This window comes from Pundamilia nyererei, unplaced genomic scaffold (genome assembly GCF_000239375.1).
Source record: "Pundamilia nyererei isolate P.nyererei 1_Seehausen unplaced genomic scaffold, PunNye1.0 scaffold00281, whole genome shotgun sequence".
In the NCBI taxonomy this organism is placed as follows: Eukaryota; Metazoa; Chordata; class Actinopteri; order Cichliformes; family Cichlidae; genus Pundamilia; species Pundamilia nyererei.
Genome location: NW_005187682.1, coordinates 224,604 through 235,934, shown reverse-complemented (window position 1 = coordinate 235,934; position 11,331 = coordinate 224,604). Strand labels below are relative to the sequence as shown.

General features: G+C 47.2%; 1 protein-coding gene across 2 annotated transcripts in view; it reads right to left on the bottom strand.

Annotated features, from left to right (window-relative positions):
* Positions 1-5,796: 5,796 nt before the first annotated feature.
* LOC102214762 (uncharacterized protein DDB_G0271670-like) overlaps positions 5,797-11,331 on the bottom strand; it is a 9,453-nt gene continuing 3,918 nt past the window's right edge. For both annotated transcript variants that reach the window (XM_005750625.1, XM_005750626.1), the window contains exons 3-5: positions 9,599-10,534; positions 9,260-9,343; positions 5,797-6,473 (exon numbers count right to left, since the gene is read on the bottom strand). In XM_005750625.1, coding sequence (XP_005750682.1) covers positions 6,351-6,473; positions 9,260-9,343; positions 9,599-10,534 — 1,143 coding nt within the window. In that variant the 3' untranslated portion in view covers positions 5,797-6,350. The remainder of the gene's footprint in view (positions 6,474-9,259; positions 9,344-9,598; positions 10,535-11,331) is intronic.

Here is an 11,331-nt window from a genome sequence, read left to right as displayed (position 1 = left end):
CAGGAAGGCCAAGATATGAATGAGACATGTAGGTGGAGCCCAAGGACACACACAGCGTTGGTGAAAGGAGACGTTTTAGAAGCACCACACAGACTTTTCTCTCTTTGTCCTCAACTGTCAGGGACTCTTTTGTTCGCTTGTTTTCCTTTTCTACGTCTGCATAAACAGAAAGAAAAAAGGAGCAAAAGGGAATAAAAGAGGACGAAGAATCCATTTCAGGCCCGAGGGGGAGGGGGCAGGTCGGCTGTCTGGGAGGAAAGAAAAAGTGCTCTTTGAATAAAAGAAGGAGCAAAGTCATCGCCTGGAGGAAGGACTGAAACGACTCAGACTGAAATGTCAGCGGACAAAAGCAGCAGATTGGCTCAGCGAGGAAAAACCTGGAAACCAGTCGGGACGTCCCGTCTCTGACCACCTCGGCTCTGTTTCTGGGTCGGGACGGCATTATCATTTATGAGGGACTCTCAGATCTAACCTCAGTTTACAGTAAATATCTGAACACCGTGTCCTGAAAACAAACAACCTGCAGCGACTTTAAAGCATCTACCAGGGAGAGCAAAGTGTTTACTCTAAGAAATCAAGACGTACACACAAGAATATGCTGCAAAATTAAAGTGATGCTTTCCATGAACATCAGGGAACATCACGGAGACGAGTGGATGGTAAACGAGGAGATCAAAGTGAAGTGGACCTGATTTTAACGACTGTTTGCTGCTGCGGTGGCAGTGGAGGCCTTCACATCAGAAAGAAGGCAGAAAGTAATGAGCAGCAGGAAAAAGAGTCAGAGCAGAGAGGAAAGATGATAACCGCTGGGCTGTGAAGGAGCTCGGGCTAATCAGCTTCACAGGGAGCCAGAAAGAAAGAAGGGCGGAGGAGGTTTTTAATTAGAGGGTTTTCTGGCGCTGGACAGATATAAACTCTACAGTAAGTCTGCTCCATGTGAGACTTTACATAAATCCAGCTTCATGCCTCTGCACACAGCCTCAGTTTGAACCCGTCTCTGAGGAAAGCTCGGATTTCCTCAGAGACTGGTTCAAGTTGCTAACTGTGTGCAGACCCTGTAAAGGTCCTCCGGGCCCCACAGAGCATGTGCATTAACCTGGATTTGTAGTCTCTATGGTCCTCTTGCCAGCGACTGTGTGCTGTCAGTCGTGCGGCGTCAGGGCTGAGACACACAACCTGACATTTACCGTTATTTCACAGCGCACCGTTCAGCCGGGCAGATGTGAAAGAGCCTTGCAGCTAGTTCCCGGAGACATTTCCATCACGGAGGACGGGCTGCTTTCTCGTTCACTTACTCCAGAGTTTATCATATAACAGTAGCACCCAATGCATTTGTTTCACAGGCAGAAAAAGTCTCGAGTATCAAGAACTGCTTCCTCTAACTCAGGGGTGTCGAACTCCAGGCCTCGAGGGCCGGTGTCCTGCAGGTTTCAGATCTCACCCTGGGTCAACACACCTGAATCACATGATTAGTTCATTACCAGGCCTCTGGAGAACTTCAAGACATGTTGAGGAGGTCATTTAGCCTTTAAATCAGCTGTGTTGTATCACGGACACATCTAAGACCTGCAGGACACCGGCCCTCGAGGCCTGGAGTTCGACACCTGTGCTCTGACTTCATTTAAGAGTCACAGGATAGATGTGGGTTGCAAAGCAGCTTGCAGGTGACCAACAACTGTGGGAAGCATGGAGGAGCTTAAACAGCAACATCAGTCAGTTTATTCCCTTAAATTCCCACTGAGTACAACACAAACATCAACCTTTTATTACACTTTTTGATGCGATAGGGCTCCTCACACATGGAGATGTGACGTTCTGACGGCTATCGTCAGGTTAAACCGCAGATACAACGGTGCTACAACAACTACATGGTTCTACTTTGGCTCTAGTCTAGCTGAGATCAGGTAACTAACAGTACTTTTAAATAAAAACAGTACCTGTATCTACAGTAAACAAGATAAAATAATTCATAGTTTGGGTTTTTACTAGCTGGCCATGTAGAAGGGAGCCTGCCAGGATGGCGACCTTTACTTCATGGCCCGACTAACGTGTAACTGTAACTGGGAAGAGTAATTACAGACAAGCGTCAGGATGGTTTATGTGCTAAGAGCTGATAGCAGGGTTCAACAGTGAGGTGTTAACATCTGTCCCTGTGCAGGTTCCTCTCATATCAGAGTAACTTTTAACGAGCCCGAGTTCACCTCGTCTACTTTTGCTCATTAACCTTCAGAGACATTTATGCTTTAATATGCTCAACCTTTTGGATGGAGACACTCTCACTGACCGCTACCTCTGAATAAAAAGCAATAAATCCCCTCCCTCTGCCTCTCACATGGACACTGGGAAGCACAGAGTTATCCATCACTCTGACCCTGTCCTGGTTTCTGTGCTGCAGAAACAGAGCAGTCTTTGTTCTGGATCTGGACTCGGTCTCTCTCCTCTCTGCAGCAAAGATTTAAGGCAAAACAGGAGGCAGTCCCAGCGTTTACCAATCAAACCTACCACTGCTGAAGCATAGCACAAACTGTGGAGCTGTGTGCGTTTCTGAGGCAGCACAGAGCTACCAGAGCTCAGGTTCTGGAGTAATGTTGATCCACCTGACCTTTGGTACAAAAACCTGAACCTGTTCAGCGTGCCTGCTTCCTCTGCTTACATGCACACGCTGAATGTGACCTTTGTGCAGCTGACCTGCTGATGTCCAATAAGACTGAAGGTTACTAAGTGCAAATGGACTTCACGTATCTCTAGATTCAGACAAAGGGGAGTACACATTAGTGTCAGGAGGGCAGGTGCCCAGATTTAAATGAGTTTTTTTATTTTATGGATGGAGACACTAAACTTTACGGCTTTACGACCGCGAGTGCTTACTGTCTTTTGTTCCGAGTCAACCCGAAGAGCTGCTTTTATGTCTCGAACTACACATAACTCTGAGTGAAGGCTGCTTCAGTCGGAGCTCGAGCGCATCGGCCTTCTTATTCTTTACAGGCTTGCAGCCTTGAAAAGATTTCCTGGTAGAAAGGAGCTGCAGTTCTCAGAAAAAGGAGACGATGCTGGATGAAAGCCTTAAAAAGAAAAATCAGTCAGACCTGGAGTCAAACACTGCAGCACCAAGTATGTAGTACAGAGTAATTATCATCATTTATCACCATCATTACCTGAACTCAAACAGCTCAGACAAAAGAGGCATTACAGTGTGTGTGTGTGTGTGTGTGTGTGCTCGTATTACTCATGCTGTGGGGACATTCATCTGTTTTGTATATGTAACGCACATCATTGAATCTGAGTGTGAAGGCTTGCTGTGACGTTTGCATTAGACCACATCACTTAGGGCGAGTGTAACAGCTGACGATGATGTGGTTTCAGCTCCAGGTCCATCAGCGAGGTCACTCTCGCTGTAGTTTAGTCTCTCAGACTCAAGAGGCTCTTAAAGCTGGAGAGGTTTCTGTCACACTCTGCTTCAAACTGTCAGCTGATATGTAAACACACAGAGCGTGTGTGTGTGTGTGTGTGTGTGTGTGTGTGTGTGTTCATATCTTTGTGGGGACCAAAAATTGGAGGTTTACTGTGCTTGTGGGGCCCAACAGCCTTATGGGGACACTAAGATCCCAGTCCCCACAAGTTTGAAGGCATTTTTAAGACTCAAAATGTGGTTTTAGTGTCAGGGTGACAGTTAGGTTACGTTTAGGGATAGACTGAGAGTTAGGCATTCACTTTAGATGGTAAGGGTTAGCATTATGTCAATGAGATGTCCTCACAAAGATATAAAAACAAAGTGCGTGTGTGTGTGTGTGTGTGTGTGTGTGCTGGATCATTTCGCAGGTCAGGTCTGACTCGGGGGATGGAGCAGAGGCTGAACAGAGTGAAAAATGATGGAACGCCTGACAGCAGTGATTTCACCTCCGGGGAATCTGACTGGACACACACTCACAGCGTGTCTAAAATAATGGAATTCCACCTCGTCCCAAATGTGCCATTGCTCAGGATAGAGTTTCCTGGTGGGGAGAGTATCAGAATGCATTGTGGGAAACAGCAGGCACAGAAATGTGGGGAAGCTCAGGGTTGAGCTGGACGTGGACTTTTTCACACGATACACAAACAGGCGTCTGCTGACGCAACGACAGACAAACACTTTTACAGGAAACATCTATCAACCGTGTGACTAACTCACCCTGCAGCCACAGCAGGAAACAAGGTCAGAGGTCACGGCACAGCTAAAACTTCTCGACCTCTGAGCAATGAGTTTTCTACTAAGACACAGACCAGATCTGTGACTGCAGTGCATCGAGATAACAAAAAGCATGGAGACGGTCTGCTATCAGTGCAACTGAATGAGCTCAGGTTGGCAATTACAAGCAATCTGTCAGGCTGTGATTAACGGTGATAAACCAGCTAAAGCTGAAATCAGTTTACAGGACGACAACTGAACCACCAAATGACATACAGGCTCAACAACCTTGCTTCTGTATAGGAAAATAAGCAGAATAGAGTCCTCCACTGCAGACGAGTCACACGAGTCAGTGATCACGATGGCTTGCAGTGTGTTGGCATTTATACATTAGACGGCAATATTTGTATACCGTGAGCCCCGGGACGCATGGATCGGGTCTGTGTAGGTAGGAGAGCCCCGCCTGCAGGCGTGCTTTAGGACGTTCCCACAAACAGTCCAACCCACCGCTCTGGCAGACGGAGGTTTATTTTGAAAACCTTACTTTCACTGCACATTTGGAAGCTGATATCCAAAACACAAACACACACCGATCTCCTCCAATAACAAATGCTGCTGTGTTTTATTATTACAGTTTGGAGCAGATTCCATGTCTGCCTCATTACTTGGAGCTTTAAGATGTTTACACTGCGCAAATATTTCCCCTCAATCATCATCAGCCGTCCTCCGAGCTCTGTGTGTTTGTAACTGGAGGACAGAGATTAGTTTAAGCTGTTCCCAGGGATTTATAAAGTATACATGTAAGCACGAACACATCATGTCCGCCTGCAGGAGTCTGCCTTCATCATAGTTCTTGATTCATTCTGCACTGAAACCATTTTTCACTGTTTTACACGCTGCACAGACCTGAGGAACCAGTGAACGCTCTGCTGTGAAGCCTCAGGCTCAGTGATGGTCATTAACACACACAAACACTCAGATCTCTGCACTTTGCTCACTCATGATGTTGTCAGTATGGACTGTATGTAAGAGATGGATGCAGCAAAAACAACTTCAGCTTCAGGCCATTACAACGTTTTTATGATCACATCTGGATGAGGTCATGCCTGCTAGTTTGGACTGTATGAGAGCATCACACACACACACACACACACACACACACACACACACACACAGGTTGGTGCAAAAATAAAATGTCCAAAGCCGCAGCGCAGACTTAAACGGTCTGTTATTAACAAGGCCGTCTATGTGGACTGACTCCCTGCTGGAGCCTCTGGTGGGCGTCAGAGGAACTGCATTATTTTTCCCAGCAGGTTGTTTTTCATCATGTTGATGTGGTTTCAAACGGTGCAGAACAGCACAGATGTTTCTCTGCTGGACAGATGTGCACGTGAACGAGGTAAAATGTGTAAAATTGTGTAAAATGCTGACACACAAACAAACGCTGCATATTCTTTACTCTGCAGTCAGAACGAGACCCAGCTCACCACAACGAATCTGACGGCCTTCATACATGATGAGAGAAAAGCCCCGAACATCTTAACTCACACAAGGACGAGCACATCTGTGTGTGTGTGTGCTGCAAACAGCTACAAACCTTTAAAAGACAAAGGTAAAAAACAAACATGCACTCTGGTTAATAATTCGTTTTTATTCTCAAACCTTCAATAAGAATTATTACAGTGCAGTCGTGAACAGTGGTGAGCAGCTCCAGAACAAACACACCTGCTGCAGAACGCTGGTGCTTTCTGTGAAGACATGACCTTTGTGAACAGCTTGTAAAACCTCCCTGTGGCTCTTTAGAGGCTCACAGGTAAAAGACTCAGAACCAGCTGCTGTAGGAACACTGAGGACCTTCCACACAGTGAATGAACAGTTTTACAGTTAATAAGCTGAACAATAAAGCAAAGTGAACACGAGTGAAGGCGTCACATGGAAGAGAAAGCTTCCAACAGTGCTTTCATTTAATCAAAGGTCCTCCTCTGGACCCGCTGTGACTTCATCTGACACCAAAATCTAACGTTGGCAAATGTTCAGCATCTCAATTAGCGAGGATGAGAAGCTCTCATCTGTCCCGGCTGATAAGATTTTACATCAAATTCTTAAAAGGAAAGCTTAGCGCAGCGTTAATACTCCAAAGTAACTCTATTAAGTAAATGCAGCGAGGGGTGAGCCAGTGTGTGCTTCAGGCCTCAGCCAGGCAGCTCATGACCTTCATCATCAGCTCCTCCTTCCTGTGTTTGGCGTTGACGTTCACGCCTCGAGCTTTCAGCCACAGCAGCAGAGTCGCAGAGTTCAGCTTGGACAACTGCAGACAGAAAGAAGGAAGAGGTGAACGAGGCGAGAGACACGACGAGGGGCGAGCGACAGAACGAGGAGTGACGGGTGAAGATGAAGAGCGATGAGAGGAGGGGAAGGAAGGAAAACGAGCGTAATGAAGACGGATGTGCCGTCACGTTCCCGTCAGCAGTCATTCCCAGCCAATTCACCAGTTTTCCTTATTTCCCGGTGTTAAAGCTGTCCAGGTGCTCGCTGCACCTCTCAGACACTCCCGGATCTGTCTGAGGTCACACACGTGTCACTAATAAGGTCATCTCTGACAAACTAACCAACAAACTGCGACTGCAAAGTGGCGTATTGTGCCGTGTGCCATGAACGACGCACGCTGTTTGAAAATTCAATTCTAAAATTACAAAACAAGAAATCATCCAGTTATTTATTTCTGCTTCTCAGCAGTGAAGCCGGTAATCTCTGTGTGCCGGGTCTACAACAGGCCCTCCCCCTGGTAGCACAGGCCGGAACCCCCGACCCAGGAGGCGATGGCCTCAGCCGCGTCGTATCGATGTGGAGTAGCTGCACTCTGGACCTCACCCTATCCCTACGGCAGAGACCATCCACCTTCCAGAAAAAGCCCATTTCAGCCACTTGTATCCACAACCTCCTCCTAACACTGTTAAGATCAGGCTGAGACTCTAGGGTGTTTCTCAGCTATGATGCGCCACCTGGTGGCAGATGGCTGCATAACATTTAGGACAGTAATTTACCAGCATTGGGCGTCAACTAAAATTTGATTAGTAAGTCTGACCCCGACCAGTGACACAGTAACGATTGTCAGAACACTAATGATGTCATTTAGTGGGCTAGTCAGCCTGCACACAGAGTAGATCTATTCCCATTTTAATGGTTTAAAACCATTTGGCAACCACAGGGTGCGAGGAAGAGCTGGGAGAGGGTCGAGTGCTGAACCTTCGTGGTGATTGCTTTGGTCACTAGCAGGTTGCCATGGTTGCCGTCAGTCGTTCATGATTTTGTTAAATCTTCAGTTAAACATCAGAATATATGATCAGTGATTTTCTCATGCACACGAGCTCACGTCAGACTGTTTCAGTCTCACAGAGATCTCGGAGCAGTTACTGTTTGAGCAAACGTTTATGTTTCCACATGAATAAAACCATGAGGATTCTATTGTGCTTCTACTGAGCTGGCGTGATCCTTTTTTATGCCAATATTTGGATTTTGCTTTGTAAAGAAGTGAAGCAGAAAACAGCAAGGCCTACAAACATGGAAGAAAAACCCACAAAACCTCAAAAATTGTGCGTTTCATTCAACAACTCACTGCCTCTTCATCACCTCATCATCACACATTCATCCCCAGAAAAGTTCAAACTCACAACAGTTAGATGGAGGGAAGAGGGCACTGATGTGCAGCTCTGTCCTTAAGATCAACACATCTGAAACTGTGTGTGTCCCAGCAGGTCTGAACACCAATAAAACCCTCTCACTCCCCATGGAAAGAGCACAGATCAGATTGATGATCTAATCTAACAGCTGAAATATCTTCAGATACTATGAAACATTGATCACTGAAGCCTCTGGACTGGATTTTAAACTGAGTCCAGACTGAAAACAGGTTCAAATGTGTGAAAATGTCCCCGTGCTGGTGTAACGGAGCTGTTTTTGTGAACAATGTGCTGGCAGTGTGTAAATAAGAGTGAAAATGTAAGCGGCGTATTGTTCCTGAAAACTTGCAGGTTGGGGCTGTAAAACTGATGAATGTTGTTATTAATGTGCTCGGCGCCCTCCGGGCTCCCACCTCCTCCTGCCCATTCATCACTTTAACAGTCCTCGCCCTCCCGTGAAGCAGCGTTGCTGAGGAAACTGAGGCAGACAGTGCAGGATGCCGTGTTTGCTATTCATCACGCCAACGTACTTTAATACATCACAGTAATGTGCACGGTCCTCCTCAAGGATGTTTATGAGGAAGCTGAAGCTGTACATACAGTACAAGTGGAAATTCATCAGCCTCCTCTTCCTCGCCCTGCAGCTTCATAAACAGCACAGACGGAGGCTGCGAGGTCAGTTAGACGGCAAACTTTACCAGCCCAACATGCCGATGTACGGCAGACAGACGGGAGAAGCAGCTCCAGCTTTAGAACACATGGAGGGAGGTCCAAAACTGGAGCTCACACGTCTGTGGGCACATTAACCTCACAGCAGGTAAAACTAGCATTAGCACAGTTCACAGGTCCACCTATCTCACCATCCAGCTGTCAATCAGCGAAGACACGCCCCCTGACAATGCAAACTTTGAACCATAAGCTGTTATGACGGGGAAAGTAGCTAAACTAGTTAACTGGTTTGTGTTAAACAAGTAGAGGTAGGTAGACACCACCCATGTTTATGTGCGGTAAAATTTGTGTTTTTCTGAATGGAGTCTGGTAGAGAACAGCAAGTAGGTGAAATGCTAAAGCTGTTGTAAATATAGAGTCCACTCCAACCCAAACCGATTGTTGTCGTGTGTAAAATCTGCTCCGGCTTTAGTTTCTGTGCTGGTCTGATGACAGCTTTAAGACTGTGAAGTCTCCTCCACACAGCCCCAACAAATCAGACACCACTAAGAAGAAGACGCTAATTGTTTGTGCTTCACACTTCCCCAATAACAAGAAACGTTTGTATCCAGCTTGTTAACTGGTCACATGTGAGGGTTTGTTCTCATGTGTCAGCTCATGTGTGCACTGGTGAGAAGGTCAGAAAAGAAGGAGAAAGTAAAAACAGAGAAATGGAAATGAGGAAACAGGAAGTTCATCTTCTGACCTGATTGGTTTTGACCATATTCTCCACGTCCACGTCTCCAACTGCGGCTCTGGATTTCTTCGTCTTTAGGTCAAAAGAAACTCTCTGAAACATCAAAAGAAGCACAGCAACAGGTGCGTGAGGAAACACCTGAGAGTTCAGTGGAGGGGTGGGGCCTAAAGGTCACACATCACACAGGTGTTTGTGGCTTTTTTGTTGGGATCCTCTGAAAGGCGAGAGGTTCAGTGCTGTTTGTCTGTGAGCCAATCAGCAGAATTACTCAAACTCTACTTGAAATTCATCTTCTGTAGGCTCTTTAAAAAAGTGACACCACCATGGTGTTTATTCAGGAAGACTCACCTTCGTGCTGCGTTTGGAGGTTTCATTGTTTGAGGTTTCAGAGGACGTCTGTGTTTCATCTCTGCAGCCAGTGACAGCGTCACTTTCAGAGCTGACCTTCAGGGTGGTTTTGGAGCCGGTCTTGATCTCCGGCTTTGGAGGGATGATAATCCTCGGTTTAAACTTTGTTACAGGACTGAGGCTGGAGACGCGCTTGATGTGAGCCGGAGGCGGGTGAGCAGCCGCAGTGCTGCTGTGGAGTTTGGGATGGCGGCTGAAGTGAGGGATGATGGGCAAAGGAAGAACTGGGGGGGGAGCAGCTGATAAAGAAGAAAGGCGAGGAGCAGTGGCGGGAATCTCCTTCCTAAAGGAAGGCACCGTCACCCTCGCTGACCCTTCCACAGCTCCACCCAGCTGCTTCTGATTTTGGGGACGCAGCAGGGAAATGGTGACGCGGTGCGATGGACGCTTGAAGACTGGAACAAGTTTGGGAGAAGGGTTCAACGCCACTTCAGACAAGGGAGTTGAGGAGGAGGAGTGGGAAGAGATGAAGGAGGAAGCAGGCTGGAAGACTGGGAGAGAAGAGCAGGAGGTGGAGGAGGAGGAGGAGCTGAGGGATGAGGCTGGCTGGAAGTGCAGGAGAAAAGAGGAAGAAGAGGAGGAGCAGGAAGGTTGTGATTCTTGATCTGAGGAGTCAGAAGAGGAAAAAGCAGCATGTGAGGAGGAGATGGAGGAAGACGGAGGCCAGTCTCTGCCTCCACACCCCTGACTTTGTGTCAGTCTCCTGCTGAAGCCACGTCCTTTGTCCAGAAGCTCCTGAGCTCCTTCCTGCTGGGACAGAGGGGTCCAGGCTGAAGGCTGCAGAGGCTGGGGTGGAGGAGGGGGTGGAGGAAGCTGGGTGAGGACCGGCCTGATGGAGCAGGAGGTGGTCAGGTTGATTTCCAAACCATTCAACATCTGAGGAAGAAGAGGAGACCTCAGTGAAGTGGAATAATCAAAATGTTGGACTGGGAAATGTGTTAATGTTTGAAATATCGAATTAGGTTGATAATGACAGAAATGATCCAATTACAAAAATGGTTCTTCATAGTAAGTGTTGCTGCAGATTTAACATCTTAACACCCCTGATGAAGTCACACCCAAACCTCCATCCTGTTCTCAAATATGACATTTCAAAGTTCTCAAGCAGCAGAGATGAAGATCTCATTCTCAGTCACTCATACCAGCTTTCAATCTAACAGTCACACCCCGATGAACCAACCCGGAACCACCTGGGGATGAGATGGATGCATGGAGGGATGGGTGGGTGGATGGATGGAGGGATGGATGGATGGATGGATGGATGTATGGTTAAATGGGTGGAGGGATGGGTGGATGGAGGGATGGATGGATGGAGGGATGGATGGATGGATGTATGGTTAAATGGGTGGAGGGATGGGTGGATGGAGGGATGGATGGATGGAGGGATGGATGGATGTATGGTTAAATGGGTGGAGGGATGGGTGGATGGAGAGATGGATGGATGGAGGGATGGATGTATGGTTAACTGGGTGGAGGGATGGATGGATGGAGGGATGGATGTATGGTTAAATGGATGGAGGGATGGGTGGATGGAGGGATGGATGGGTGGATGGATGGTAAATGGCCTGTATTTATATAGCGCCTTACTAGTCCCTAAGGACCCCAAAGCGCTTTACATATCCAGTCATCCACCCATTCACACACACATTCACACACTGGATGGATGGATGGAT